This window comes from Elgaria multicarinata, chromosome 18 (assembly GCF_023053635.1).
Source record: "Elgaria multicarinata webbii isolate HBS135686 ecotype San Diego chromosome 18, rElgMul1.1.pri, whole genome shotgun sequence".
Classification (NCBI taxonomy): domain Eukaryota; kingdom Metazoa; phylum Chordata; class Lepidosauria; order Squamata; family Anguidae; genus Elgaria; species Elgaria multicarinata.
The window spans coordinates 22915494-22930692 of NC_086188.1; the positions used below are offsets into that span (position 1 = coordinate 22915494).

At 53.7% G+C, this 15199-nt stretch overlaps 2 protein-coding genes across 4 annotated transcripts in view; one reads left to right on the forward strand and one right to left on the reverse strand.

Annotated features, from left to right (window-relative positions):
• Positions 1 to 4423, forward strand: part of RSPH14 (radial spoke head 14 homolog) — a 98855-nt gene extending 94432 nt beyond the window's left edge. Inside the window, exons 4-6 of the mRNA XM_063144024.1 lie at positions 1355 to 1580; positions 2318 to 2454; positions 4183 to 4423. Of these exons, the coding sequence (XP_063000094.1) occupies positions 1355 to 1580; positions 2318 to 2454; positions 4183 to 4421 (602 nt within the window). The 3' untranslated portion in view covers positions 4422 to 4423. The remainder of the gene's footprint in view (positions 1 to 1354; positions 1581 to 2317; positions 2455 to 4182) is intronic.
• Positions 4424 to 8977: 4554 nt separating this feature from the next.
• The window catches only part of SLC5A1 (solute carrier family 5 member 1), a 34220-nt gene continuing 27998 nt past the window's right edge, over positions 8978 to 15199 (reverse strand). For all 3 annotated transcript variants that reach the window (XM_063144287.1, XM_063144286.1, XM_063144288.1), the window contains 3 exons: positions 13424 to 13639; positions 12664 to 12772; positions 8978 to 9929 (listed from right to left, as the gene is read on the reverse strand). In XM_063144287.1, coding sequence (XP_063000357.1) covers positions 9718 to 9929; positions 12664 to 12772; positions 13424 to 13639 — 537 coding nt within the window. In that variant the 3' untranslated portion in view covers positions 8978 to 9717. The remainder of the gene's footprint in view (positions 9930 to 12663; positions 12773 to 13423; positions 13640 to 15199) is intronic.

Genomic DNA, 15199 nt, shown 5'->3' on the forward strand with positions numbered 1-15199 from the left:
TCCACCCCACAGGGTGTGTGCAGGTTGGTGGCCCAGGAGTGGGGAGAAAGGCGCTGGAACAGGCACAAGTGCCCAGTGAGATCCTCACTTGCCTCCCTTCCTCCCTGGGAGTCCTTCCCACACAGCATTTGATGGCACTGCTGAAGTGGGAGGGGAGGGTCCAGTCGGAGCAGCTGGACTTCTGAGCCCACCTCCCTCCCTCCCCTGAAAGGTGAGCACTTGGGGCAGCAAGAGAGAAAGGACAGGGTCGCTTCAAGGAGTCGGAGATGTTTGGGTGATGGAACTGCAGGCAGGGATGTGTTGTGGTCTGGCAGCGAAGAGATGGGGCGGGGAAGGGGAAGCCGAGCTTGCGCAAGAGCGGGAATGGGCAGGACGCCGTTGCGGCGATTCAGGCAGGTGGTTCGAGTGACAAGGGGAAGTGGAATGATTTGGGCAGCCCAGAGTTGGGTGGATTTAAGTAGGCCAAGCTAAGACAAGCGGACAAAATGAGGTTGGTGGTGCAGAACCAACCCCCCTATGGAGGAAGGCCTGGCTTAAAAAAAAAAGAATGCATAAAAACGTAAACCTCCAATGCCTCACCGTGCACATGCAGGGCTGCATCTCTTCACCTAGACCTGCTTGGAACATTGCCAGCGGGAGCGGGGCTGCTTCAGTCCCCAGCTCTCGGAAGCTCTCGGAAGCGGCGCCCCGCCTTCCTACCTGGTCCCCAGCTTCCCTTCCCATCAAACTCCTCCTCGTGTAACCTGCGGTGACGCTGCAGCGGGCGAGCTGGGCGGGGACCGGCGAGCGGCTCCGCCAGCGGCTCTCTGCCGCAGCGATGGCTTTGATTTCGTTCCCACCTGAGCACCGATGTCCGGCTGCAAGACCTGTCGCCGTGCCACCCACCCCCCCCCACACACTCTGCACAAGCAGCACACCGGGAAGACCTCGCGTAAATGCACAGCAGAAACGCGCCCCACCTCTTCGCTTTGACGTTAGCAAAGCTACGAGAACGGAGCAGCCCCGACCTTGTTCCGCCCGCGTATGTCGCGCGCGCCCCTCCTGCCCGAGGGCCTCCCGGGAAAGCCCCGGCCTCGCTCCCGCGCACCCTCCGAGCCCGGGGCCCGAAGGGAGAGGCGCCCGGCCTGCTCCCCCGCCTGCCTGTCGAGAGCGCGGCCTCTCTCGTAGCAACGGGCCCACCCGGCCCAGGAGGGTCCGCCGCCGGGGCGCACGGCGTGTCCGGTGCACCCAAAAGCCCGCGCCGCGCCGCCCCGCCCCGCCGGTGCCTCCCTGGGCTTGGAGCGCTGGGATGGGCCGGGAAGGGGGGCGCAGAACGGCCGCGCGCCAAGGCCGCTCCTCCTCTGTGCTCCCGCAGGGGCCGTGGGGATCGTGGACAGCGGCCTGGTCCCCTCTCTGGTGTTCAAGCTGAAGACGGAGCTGGAGGAGATCCAGGAGCTGGTCCTGGACACGCTGGTGGGCTGCCTGCGCGTGGAGGCCTTCGAGGCCTTGGCCACCGGCGCGGTCGCCATCCTGAAGAAGAAGCTCAGCCACCCCTCCCTGGGCATCCGCAGCAGGGCGGCCCAGGCCCTCATGGCCATCAGGTGAGGGCGGCGGCGGCGGCAGCGGCGGCTCACGGCCCCTCCCCACCCCCGCCGGGGTCGTGGGCGCGCTCTCCGGAAAGGCCCAGCCGCTCCGAGGGGCCCTTTCGGGAGGCAAGGGGAGGCGCGGGCCGGCGGGCGGGCGGGCGGGCGGAGCTGAGCCACCGGGAAGGACACCTGCACCAGCCCCCTTGAAATAGGCTCTTCCGAGCCACGCCCCTTCCTTCCAGCGAGGCTTGCGCAAGAGAACTTCCCTGTGGATTGGCCCTCATGGGCCTCAGCCATGGGAGCGGGGGCCATTTGGATTTTATCCCCACCCCACCCAGGCCCCAGCACATACATTCCTCCGTGACAGATAATTTCTCAGGCACAGTTTTCCCAGCAGCTGGCCATTCATTCTCCTCCGCCTTCACGATTGTACATGGAGAAACGGAGTGGAGGTCAAGTGACCTACCCAGAAGCAGCCTGTGAGCTTCGTGGCTGACCGTGGCATTGGCCGCCCTCCCTCCCGCCATGCCCCAGCTCTGCATGCCCTTCCCCAGGAGTGCAGAATCCAGAGCAGCCGTCCTCAGCAGCCCGAACGCCAGGCCTCTGCTCCCCCCACCCCATCCCGCGGCTGCCAGGCTGGGTCCCGGCCCTCCCTGGAGGCTGTGGCGGTGCCCGGCCCCGGCCCAGAAAGAGGCAGCGTGGGGCAGCCAGACTGCCGAGCCCTATGTGACGTGCGCCCTTCCTCTCCTCAGTGTCCCTCTGGAGGGGAAGAACACGCTCTTTGAAGAAGGCGTTTTCCCAGACCTCGTCCTCCTGCTGTATGATGAAGATGCTGAGGTCCGAGCCAATGCCGCCGGGGCCCTGATGAATGCAGCAGTGACCACACAAGGTGAGAGTGGGGCAGGGGCAGGCCGCCATTCATAGAATCATAGAATCATAGAATAGCAGAGTTGGAAGGGGCCTACAAGGCCATCGAGTCCAACCCCCTGCTCAATGCAGGAATCCACCCTAAAGCATCCCTATAGAATCATAGAATAGCAGATAGAATAGCATTCTGGAACTCCGGCCGCTGCTGAGGGGAGAGGAGGGGAGGGTGTAGCTGCAGGAGATAATCTGCTGAAGCAGCAAGCTTGAAGGAAGGAAGGTTTTCTGGCACACTGCCAAGCCCAGGACAGACAGACAGAACCAAGCTTGGGCAAAAGGCCCCTCTGTCACAGGATCATAGTCAGAGGAGGATTTGTCCGCACCGGTGCAAAGCAATCAGCTTGTGTGCTGATGTGCCATCGTGCTACAGCATCCGTGCAGGGCAAGGTCCTACAGACACCTGTCCCGTGCAGGGCGGCTGAGCTGTGCTGTTTGCCCGTAAGTGCGTTTGCGGCAGAAGGCACAGGCCATTCTAGTTGCACATGCAGCATTTTCGGCGCCCCCAAGGTTGTCTTGACATGTGATTTGTGAAGGGCCCAGGAAAGGCCTGTCAGCCCTCAAAGAAGCCGGCCGCACCACGACCAGCCACCTTTTCAGTGGACTTCTTCAACAACCAGCTGGTGCCCTAAACAGCCCCACACAAACCTTGCGTGTTCTTCTCCCACCACCCTGGCCTCCACATCTCTCTCTCTCTCTCTCTCTAATGGTTGTGATGGTATCCAGTCCTCAGTCTCAGCAGGCTCACAGCAATGAGACAGATTGAACCAATGCCTGCAAATCTTGGGAGGCCGGCCGACCTTGAGTGCGTGTTGCAACCAGTCTGTGTGATCTGCACTGCACTGCAGGTGACCTGTGTGACCTGCACTGCAGGTAGTGTGGTGTTGGCCTCAGCATCCCTGCTCCATCAGGGCCCTGATGGCACAGGGTTGCCCAGGGCAGCGTTGTTCCTCTGGAATAGGTGCATCAAGCTGTGGGGCGTTTAGTCTCACGGCAGCCTCAGTCCAGCTCTGCTGCAGGCAACTCTTGCACCAGTGCAAATCCGTCCTCCTCCGGGTAAGTTCCTGGGGTGCTGGCTGGAGGAAAGGGATGGAAGGGACTGACCTTCCTCTGGAGTCTGCTCATAGCAGAAGTGGCTACGAGTACATATTCCAAATGGCCAGTTTGCAGCCCCCAATAAGCGAGTAGCAGGGCCGGCTGACGGCCAGAGCATTGCTCCCCAAGGGATTTCAGAGGGGTCCTGTGCGTGGTGCCACCAAACGTTCCTTGCTGGCATCGTCTGCTCCCTCCAGTGAGGGATCCCCAGCAGAGAGAACAGCCTCTAGTGTAGGTCAAGCGCATTCCGACTCCTCCCCCACCCCCAGGCTTGTGGGCCGGCCCCTGCCCTCCTGAGACAGAGTGGAGGAGGTATCTCTGTCACTTGAAGTGGCCAATCCAGATAGATGTCTGACAACTTTTGGAGGGTTGCTGCTGCCACACTTCCCAGAAGATTTTACTACAGGATCATGCAAAAGCTCCTGCAGTGATTTTTGAATGCTCCAGAAAGCATTTTACTGCTGCAGAACATGTTTGAACGCACCCAGCAGCAGGCCCTGTACCAAGTCCTTAGCTGTTGTAACTTGTCTGAGGATGGTACCTAGCAAAAGGTGACCTATTTATTTGCCTTCTTCCACACCAATTTTCTTTTCTATTTCAGGGAAATACGCAGCTATCAGTGCTGATGCCATTGACACTCTTCTGCCTCTGATCAATGACGACAAAAGCAAAGTCCGCCTGTACGCCATTAAGGCGCTGACCATGTTGGCGGAAGCGCCAGAAGGCCGCAAGGTGTTGCTCTTCCATGTGCCAGCCTTCCAGGAGCGGCTGAATGACTCCAGTGTGGCTGTGAAAAGAGCAGCCCAGATTGCTGTGCAAGTCATTGAGTGGAAACCTTAGAAAAGACAGAGAGAGAGAAAGAGAAGTTGTGGTTATTATTGCCATGATCAATAAAGTTCTAGCAGCAGTGGCTGCCTCTCACTCATTGGTTTGGGGCGGTTTTGGTCCAAAGACGAGAGGCCCGTGTCCTTTCTGAAGAACGGCTCCTTCTGTGTCGCAGGGGGAGGGAGAGAGGGAGGGAGGGACAGAGTGGGCAGTGTTGCTCGATGTGCTTCCAGACGGAAGGCTCCAAATGCTCCCAAGGAGCAGGGCCTCGTGCAGCAATTCCACCTTTTCCTCCTTAACAGATTTTCTGTAGTCAAACAGTTGGAAGCAGCAGTGGGAAAACACGGTGGGGTTTCAAGTGGAAAATGACAGCATCTGAATGTACACACACACACACACACACACACAGCATTTTGTGAATGAAGCAGGGCGATAGCGCCATAAAAGCCACCCTAGGAAGCACCCTGTGCAGGTGGCAGATTCTGGGCACCGCTAGGGGCAGCAGAGAGGGAGAGGCACCCACACCCGATAGGGACAACCCCACCACCACCGTCACACTCAAGATTCCACCGCCTGCATGAACCCCCACCCATGAGCCCCTCCACAGGCAGCCCCTCCTGAGCCCCCGCCCTGCAGCCCCAGAAATGAAACTGCCCATGCCCTCCCCCAGCCTTCTGTCTCAGATGGGGGAGCAACGGGAGAGTGGCGGTCCGGAGGTGTAGAGGGAGGATGCAATAGGCAGCTGCGTGGCAGAGTGGAGCCTGTGGCAGGTAAAACTGCCAACTTCCTCGCCTTGACGTGCCCTTGGCAAGGGAGTTGGATGCCGAGAGTGCCTGTAATCCTGCCTGCTGAGTCCCTCCTGTGCCTGTTCTCATAGTTCCCACAGTCCTCTGGCAAGCAGCCACTCCTAGCCTGCCCCTCTCTCAGTAAATGGACCTCAGACAGGGCCTTTCAGAAGAGGCCCCTTCCCAATAATTGACTTCCTCCCAAGCCTCATCTGTAGTAGTAGGTGGAGCAAAGTCTTGGCAGTGGGGAACTCTGGGCTTCCCAAGAAACATCTCAGTGGAATGGTCTCAGAATACGAGCGTAGCAAAGGGGCCTTTGCCCTCCGCTAGGCCAGCCCCGGCCCAGGGCAGGCTCTCCAGGGCAGCCCATGCAGGCTGTGAGAACACATTACTGTTGACACGTAGGCAGGGCAAGGCCTCGGGCAGGAAAGGCTCTCCGGCCCCAGCAGCTGATCATGGCCACCTCACCAGGCATATTTCATATTCATATTTGTGACAACCTGATTTTCTGCTCAAGCTTCCACATGCAGCTGTACATGTGGAAGCTTGAGGACCAGCTGTAGGTTTTCAACTGCGTGTACCAGAGGATTTAGCTGCAAACCACTTAGTCACCCAGAAATACTGGGGTGGGGGGACCTTTGCATTGCCTCCTGCATACCATAAATGCAGCAATTATCATGTCGGCATCTGCCACCTTCATACCCAGCAATTAAACCTGATGTTTCTAAAAATGTGCTAAACTTGGCCAGTATCTGCTTGTAACAGCCACGGAGTGTGACGCTGAGGCTCTGGAAGGGTGCCGTGCCGTGATGCCAGAAGCCCTTGCACATCCACTGCTGCCTATTTCTCTAATTAATACGGCCAGAACTCCCGCCATCAGCTGAGTTCCCTCGCAGGGCTTGCGATCTCAGCCACTGGTTGTTAATAGAGGAAAGAGTTTTCTAATAACAGCGGAAACAGCCCAGTGGCCTTCCTGCCCAATCCAGGTTGGTACAGCTGAAGCTCCCAGACATCACAATGAAACTGACACACACACCAGGCCAGAGATGCAGCTGTGCGAACCCCATTAGGCGGGCAGTCTGGTCAGCTTTCCCACTAGGCCAGGTGGCAGCAGGGCATGGCTGTAGAGTCACATGATACGCCTAGTCCAATTGTAAGGAGTGTCCTGATCCTGAGTTGCAGCCAGGGCACATGACACAATAGAAAAGGAGCCAGCAGGGAGAGCCGTGGTGGAGGCCACAGCGGAGCTGAACCTGAGCCAGACAGGCAGGAATTCCTGCAGGCGACTGGCCCCTTTCTGCCACAGCCCTCAGCAGCGCAGGCAATGCACAAGGGCAGGGTCACCACCACTCTTCAGGACGCACCTGACTCCGTTGGAGCAAGAGGGTTGCTTGGAGCTGTCCACGGTGCTGCAACTCCAGCCTGCTGCCTGCAGAAGCCGCGGCCCCTGGTCCCCTCTCTTGCCTGCTGCTATTCCTGCAAGCACCCTGTAAAGGCAGAGATCGGGGACTTGCCTAAAGCCATGAAGTGAACGCAGTGCCTGAGCAGGGATAAAGCAAGGCACACGCATTTCCATCACTCCAGCGTTTTATCACACTCTCGTCATGCCTGGTTTGCTGTTTTGCAGGACTCACATGACGTCCTGCCTGTCCTGCAGTCTCTTCCCCTCCATTTTTCATGTTTCCCTAGAGTGGGGAAAATCTGGCTTATTTCCTCCAAATCGGATTAAAGTGCTCTTCTGCCCCTGTGTATTGCCGTTCTCACGCCATGCCCTTAGTTGAGGGCTTGTGCTTTGAAGAGAAGTCTTGCTGATGAAAGAGGAGGGGGGCAGGGCAGTTCTCCTCCAACATGCCGGCTTGTGCTGAGTCAATTGAGTGGAGTTTCGCTTCTCCAAGCCCACCCTCACTGCCCGCAGAAATAGCACCCAGCTGATGAAATGTTGTAAAACTAGACAATAGGGGTTTGCAGAGTGGGTCTTCTCTGCCATGAAATTGTAGTCAATGGAAATTAATCAAAATGCTTACAGCACCCTAATTTTTAAAGTTAAAGAGATGAAACTTGGCACCATGATAGCTCTTCAGTAGGGCATTAGGTATGCCAAATTTGAATGAGATCCCTTCAACAGTTGTTTTTTATGAATTTCTTTTTAAATTCCCTCAAACTATTCACCCACATAAACACACACTTCTCTGATTCTGTATTAATCCACTCCTGCGTATTTACGGAGGATAAAAGCTCCCTCCATAAATGTGCAGTGGTGGATTAAAGCAGAATCAGAGAGTGGTGTCTGTGTTTGTATGAGTGTTTATGCGGATGAATGGTTTGAGGAGAAAAATTTAAAAATTCATTAAAAAATCAACAGATGAAGGGATCTTGTTTAAACGTCACATGCCTAAAGCCCTACTTAAGAGCTACCATGGTGCCAAGTTTCATCTCTTTATCTTAATAAATGAGGGAGCTGTAAGCATTTTGGTTATGTCCATCACACTGGCTGTGATGGACATCCCACACTGGGTCTGGGATTTTCTGCGGTTACCTACAAAGTTGTTGATTGTTTTGTGGGACTTTGGCTGGGAAGAATGGATGCAGGGATCCTATGTTAAGTGTTATTAACTGGGATTGGGAGAGGGGGAATAAAATAATAGGTGTGGAGCATGAAAAGGGGGATGCACTGAGATCTTTAAACGCTGAAGGGGCGGGGGCAGCCTTGGAGATGCTTTTCCAACAAGGCATGAGGAAAAGAGTGTGTGAAAGTTGGGAAGCTGGCTTGACATTAGGCAAAGAGATGGTGAAGAAAGCCAGCCCTTTGCTCTCAGGAGGACTCTGCGCCTGCCTTAAAAGTCCTTCTCGCTCCCCTCCACCAGCTCTTCCCAAACACTTCGGGGATTTCTGTGACATAAGGAAGTCCTGCCTGCGACTCCCCAAACTTTAACCACTGTGATCACTCTGATGTTGGGAATGGTCAGTATAAATAAATAAATCAGGTCCCAAGTGGAGGCGTCCATGTCCATCACCCAACAAGAACCAATGAACTGGAGGGAGAAGGAGAAGGAGTGGGGTGGGGGCGGGGCTGGTGCAATAGCGGGAGGGCAAAGAAGTGAATCAAGAGTGCCCCGGTGTAGCGACAATGGTGAAAGGGACCAGTGCTTGCCCCGCTAATGAAATGGAGGTCACGATCGTGGGTGCATACCAGGAAAAGACAGGAGGTGTGATGGAGCTCATGGTCCGTCGGTCCGTCTCCACTCCACTCTGGCTCTTGATGTTAGCAGAGGATTTTAAAAAGGTTGTTCATTATCTGATATGGGCGTTGTTCAGCATTTAATCTTAAGCTGTTTAACATTTCCTCTTTAAGTTGTTGCTTGTCTAATTTGTAGTTATGCTTGTTTTACATGTAGCTCCTGATGTGTTTCCGAAATGCATAGAGCAGATCGAAGAACTCATTAAAGAAAAAGATCGTTTCTTAGCACCAGGGCTTGGCGCTCTTTTCCCCTCTTGGCTAGCAAAGCCATGCATAGCAGCATCCTGGTCCAGCCTGTTGTCCCACCACGACAGAACTCTCCCTTCCTCTCCCCTCGGTGTCTGAAACAGTCGCTGCACATCAGTGCCACAGACTGGCTGGCATCGCTTGTGGGGTGGCCCAGCCTCCAGCACCACACCCACTGGGGCCTGTGGCTTCTCTAGTCCAGGCCTCTGTTCTCCGGGGACAACGGGCTTAAGCTCTGGTTTTGGCCTGTAAGTTGCCTCCTTTGCTTTTTTCGGCACAATGATTTTAAAAATATAGCTCATTTATTTTTGCACAATTATACAATACATTCAATGTACAAAGAGTCATACGATGTCAGCTGTAGACTGTGGCTTCGTGGAAAAGGTATCAATCCTTCAAATAATTTCAAGGTTGCTCCAATTGCATTGGTAATGGAAGTACAATTCAAGCACCTGCAATTCATATTCTAAGACAACTGAAAATAGTAAGAAAAGCAAATCTAGAGTGGAAAAACAAATGCTAAAAATGGTGTAAGAGGAAAAACGAATGAAACGGTTCTGCCTCCAAAAATAAAACCAGATCGATTCAAACTATATAATCACTTATCAAATTTTCTTTACAGATCATATCACTTATGAGGAAAAATGGTGAGGGACACAAGATTGTAAATAGCACAGAAAAGACGCATTTTAAATAATCACACTTTATAAAAAATAGAGTCCAAAAACAGCCGACGAAACATTGAGCCTCTATCAACCCATTCCGCCTCTGTGGGGCCTGCCCCCCATCAGCAGAGAGGCGTCTTCAAGTTGTCTGACCTCATGCCAGACCAGTGAATATTGTGGACTCATGCCTTTCACCCATCAATTGGTTTCATGGTCACCCTTTCAATTAACTAATCTGATTAAACTGTTAATCAACTTAATTGACACAAACAAGTTTCAGGTCTAATGAGGACATAACTTAGAAATCACAGTTTTGCAATGTAATTCCAGTGCCTGAGACCTTCATTTAAGAAAGAAAAGATCCGTGCATGCTGGGTCTATGCAAAGAACCCATGGCAAAACACAGCCACAGCCAGCAAGATGATGGCGTTAGTGTTGACCACACGCCTCCAGAAGGGGTCTTCTGTCGTATCCATCAGTTTCTGCTGCAGGGCTTCCTCTTCCTCTTTGCTCAGCTGCGGGCCTCCCTGGTCCAAGCCACAGAACCAGTTGCAGGCCTTCTTGCAACAGCCCACCTCCGCCTCAAGGACTGCAACAGAAACACCCTAGTAAAGGCCTAGGCTGCGGCGAGAGCCCCAAGGGGTGCCCACACACCCAGCACCAAAAGCACCTCCCCAAGACCCAGGTCACCCCTCTCTCTGACAGAAGGCTGGAAGAGGATGGACACCAAAGCCACACGCTCCCACGCAGGTCCCTCAGGCACCCCCCTAAGGGGAGAGAACACAGTGCTGGGGGGGGGGCACCAAGGCCTGATAAGGAGGGGCTAAAGAGAGCAGGGGAGGGCTGGGGGGGCAGAGAAGCCTACAAGAACGGGGGAGGAAGAACAGCAGGAAGCCAGTGAGGCTGAGAGCAACAGTGGGGGTGGGAGTGGGGAGAGTTGTGTGCGTGCATGGGCCTCTGTGTGGACGGGGCTGTAGGTGTGCACAAAGAAGATAAAATGGGTTTAGGGGCAGATTTGGAAGGGATCCTGTTAAAAAGTGAACAAGCGTGTGCGTGTGTGTGTGTGCGCACGCGCCTGCAGTGAAAAGGAGGAGCAGGGAAGGGGGTTGTGTGGGCAGGTGAAGGGGAGACGAAAGGCCTTGCTCAAAGGCCTTGCTCTCCGTGAGATCGGTTTCCGTAGGTGCTACATCTGTACGACAGACCTACGTGGGCTTTACACGCGCCTCACTGTCATGGCTTCCCCCAAGGAATTCTGCCACAGAAATTGTAGTTCGTGGAAGGTATTGAGAATTCACTGTTATCTGAGCTCTTTTGTTTCCTTCACAGAACGACACGTCAGAGTATGATGCTGAAACTGAAGTTGGTCGTTGGTTCCCAGGGCCTTCTTTGTGTGATCGAAAGAGAATTTTATCAGTAAACTGAATAAGGACCCCAACCTAAGTTTAGGGCTACCTGATAACATAAATCTTCAGGATTAGGAGACTGTTTTCTTGGAAATAAACAATAGCTCTCTTCAATCAAAACAGTCATTCTTATGCAAATGACTTTCGATGACATTGACAAATATGGAACAGTCCCTTTGCACCCCAAATACTCATTTACCCACACTTCCAGCAGAGTGCCTTGTCCACAAGAGCACTGACTCCAGTGTGGCCCATAGCTTTTGTTATGTGTGGGACAAATAATAGCCAAAAAGTGTACAAGAGATTAGGGAAGTGGTGCAGTGAACCCCAAATTATGTTTTGGGCCACCCTAAACAACCCTAAATTATTATAGGTAGAGACATGCTTAGTTATAGAGAGATAAGTTTAAATAAAGATGAATTTAACATACAGGATCTGTTCAGAAAATACACACTAAGTTATGGTTAGGACACTAACCCTTTTGCAGCAAGTGATTAGTGAGGGTGCTTAAGCTGTGGTTATGTAGCCACCATGGTTAGAAATGGTTCACACGACACGTTAAGCCATAATGTTTAGCTCAAAATGCTTAACTGCCATGGCTTAGTGTGTCAGGGTCACAATGTTGTAGAAAAGTAAATTCAAGATCATACCTTCAAAGTCAAAAATGTTATTCTTTTTCTTGATAAGAGAAAAAGTCTTTGTTTGTAATAACAGCACTCATGGTCTTCTGCCTTTCCAATAAAAAATAAAAAACCCTTTTGGCTCTTATCGGCATGGTGTTCTGTGCCTGACAAGGCCCTGCCCATGCAGACCATTTGAGCCAGACTGTTACTCCGTGCCAACTTTTAGAGGAGACCTCTCCTAGATGGCGGAGGGTCTGATTTGTGATGGCTCATAGCTTAATTTGAGGTATGCAGCACTAGATCTGTATTATTTTCTACATATTTTGTCTATTATTAATGTAATACTCCATGCCTGACAATGCTCAGTGCACACGTAAAGCTCTGGGCCAGCCAGGAATCAATACTATCTAAAAAGAAACGCTCTCCCGGATGTGAGAGTGTACGGCTTCGGATGGCCCAAAGCTTAATTTGGGATACGGAGGGCCCATTCTTCAACAGTCATTGTCATCCGAGGTCATCATGCGTAAATGCATTTTGCATAAAAATGACTGTTTCGATTGGAGAACAGTCCTGTATCTCCAAGGGGAAGGTCACTCGATCACAGAGATATCTGATATGGGTTGCCCTAAACTAGTTTGTGGTACAGGAACATTTAAACATTAGGTCCTTGTGCAGTTTAACTGACAGCGCTCTCTTTCGATGTTTTGTGCAAAGAAGGAAGCAGGAACGGTTTCCCCAGCTCCCTGCTAGTCCAAGTCACGGTGGGGGTTGGGGGGGGGAGGCAGCCTTGCGCTGTGTCGGACCAATTTGGCCTTCTCCTTCTCCTTTCCTACCTCATCTTTCACACTCGAAAAAGCGAGCCATGGGGGGGGGGAGGCTGCCCTTGGCCAAGGCCTAAACCTGAGAGATGTGGAAAATCCGGGACATTTTGCCAGTCTTTAACTTCCTTCAAAATTCCTGCAGAGGCTTTGCCTGAGCAGGACCCTCCAAGTTTGCTCTGAATGCTGCTGCTGCTGCTGCTGCTGCTGCTGCAATCTGGCAGCCTCTGAGTACAGCACTTTTGGGATTGCCCCTCTTTGCCCGTGCCTCCTCCACGCCTTTCCCCGAGGCTTGTGGTGGCAGCTGGGGTCTCCATGCTGGCCCGAGCACTCTCTTGCATTGCACGGGATGGATGATGGCCCCAATCCGCAGACTATGGCTGCGGACTGCAGGGGGGAGGTTCATCCAGCACATGAAGGGTGTGCCAGAGTAGCACAGGGGCAGCACTAATCAGAAGCAATGGGAAAGCTCAAATTACCGGCTTCCTCTTCCTCTTGATAGGTCGGCTCTTCTTTCAGCGTCTCCCCGGCATCCAGATCAAGGCGCTGTTCCGTGTTGTTGCGCAGGGTCCAGCAGAGACGATAGAGCTGCCATTGAACAAAACAAGAGGTGGAGCTTGTTGAGCTGAGACCACTGTGGGCTCTGAAGGGGTCAGGGGGGTCCTGTGAACGGAGAAAGCACTCCAGGAACTGGGGAGGCTCATGGCTCAAGCACAAAACTGAGCGGCTGCACGGTCAGAAATCCACTGGCCTCTCAGCTGCTTCGGCCTCCTCCGTACCCAACTATTCCTAGCAAGCTGAGCTCCAACACCCAACAGTTTTTACTTCATTGATCTTCACAACAGCCCTGTGAGGTAGGCTGAGCTGAGAGAGGGGCACTCCTGCACAGCATGATAGCTAAGCAAGGTCTGAGCCCGGGCTCTCCCAGTCTGGCCTCCATCCTTGCGTAATTTCTCAAAGAAGAATCGTGGAGCCGAGGCCTAAGCCTGGCCGGGAGCCCCCTGCTCTGATGACCTAGAAGCCCCAGGCGGCCGGCTGTGTGCCGCAGCCATGAAAGGGGACGTGAATCCGGACCCGGTCAGTGGTTCACGCCTGGAATTCCAACCAGGCTCTGGGACTGAGCCATCACGGGAGCCCCCGCAGGAAGACTATTTCTTTGGCGAAATGCAAATGCATCCCCGCTATTCACAGGGCCATGCAGAGCAGGGGGCGAGGGGAGATCAGGGCAAGGCCACTTACGTGCACGTCATCGATGGGCTTCGTCAGGAACGAGACGGACAAAATTATGATGACGGAGATTACGAAAAGGATAATGGCAAAGTACAAGTAGTGAACTTTGCAGATGATGTCCGGGCAGTCGCTGGGCTGGGCGCAGCTGCCTGTTCCATAGGCAAACTCTGTAATCATCCGGGAGAGACCGATCAGCAGGCCAATCAGCAGGCCCCAAAAGGCCCCCTGCGGAGACAGCGGGAGCGCGCTCAGACACCGGGCTCCCTAGGCTCACTGCCATCCAGGGGCCTGCCTTTGGTCACGTTCGCACTCAGGCTAGCCTGGCGAGGGGATTCCCCCATGGGCAACATTCAGACGTTTCACATTAACCCCGTACTGTGGGGGGAAGGCTGTTTCCCCTCTCCCCGATGGGCCCAAATGACCCTCATGGAGTTTCTGTAACTCAAAATACCCTTCCTGGCTCGTACGTGGACTGCAAAGGATGTTGAGCCTGATGCCCCATTGCTCTCAAATTCATAGAGGGCGCCGCTACCGGTCCTGGCGGTTACGTGTTCCCTCCAGTACCGGAGGCAGAATTAGAGCCTCTGCATACGCGCACCGTGCTCCGGTGGGCTTCCCCTTCCCCTTGGGGGACCTGGTTGGCCACTCTGAGAGCAGAAGCCTCTGATGAGCTCTGCTAAGAGCTTCAGGTAGATGTTAAAAAGCAGGGGGGAACACAGCAAACAACTCTGTGCATATCGCTATGCCCCACAGAATCTGCCTTGGCTGACATTCAACCCATAACGCCGGACCAGGCGGTGCTCTGGACATACTCTCAAGCCTGAAGTGATCTCCCTGTGGCATCCAAGCCACAGTGGGCAGAAGCAGTTTTACCCTGTTACTTGTTTAGCAAACATGTGCCCGTGTGCCTCTGAAGTTCCTCCGCCATCCTCCCGTGGACCCAGCTGGTGCAGGGCCCAAACAATACTCTGAGGATGTGACGGCAGAGAAGTATTGTTTCTTTGCTGCCACAATTGCCACAGAACAGGCTCCACAATGAGCTCTTACTTGCATTTGGTCACGTTCGCTGCGAGTCTTCCGTCATTTGAATTCTAGCTGTCCTGCGGCCTCCTTGCCCCCAGCTCACTGGCAAAGCAGGGAGGCAACTTGAGACCGCAAAGTGGTAGAAGCTGCTCAGGGGCAACTGCGTCCCCCGCTTGAGTCATCTACACGCTCCACTAGGAGCTCCAATCATCCCAACGGCAAATCCTCAAAGGTTCTCAGGAATCCATCAGATCCCATTAGCTGCCAGGGGCAGGCCAAGCTAATGGGGCCACACACGCACACGGAGGGCAATGGTTGCTTCCAGCCTAAACTTCACCAGCAAGTGGTCTGGCTATGAGAAGGGAGATTTCGAAGGGCCCTCTCCTAGACCTGGGCCATCGCATCTTGATCAGTCAAGAACACCAGGGGGTCAAGAGTGGCACGCTCTGAGCCACTGGCAAAATGGGACTGACCCACTGCTATCATGAAGCCACAAAATCCTGAGCAGCCCTTGGCAAGGCAGTCTCAGCATGGACACGGAGGGGCCCAGGACTACCACCCACTGCCGTCCTCCACACTAAGCCAGAGACTCTCGCTCCTGGAGAGTGGGATGGTTGGTACATCCACAGAATTCCCCATCATCCTTTTAATTACCATCATCCAAAGGCCTTTTAATATTGTGCTGCTTTAAATCAATCAATCAATCAATCAATCAATCAATCAATCAATCAATAGGCAGGGAGGGGCTGGACTCGTGGCTGT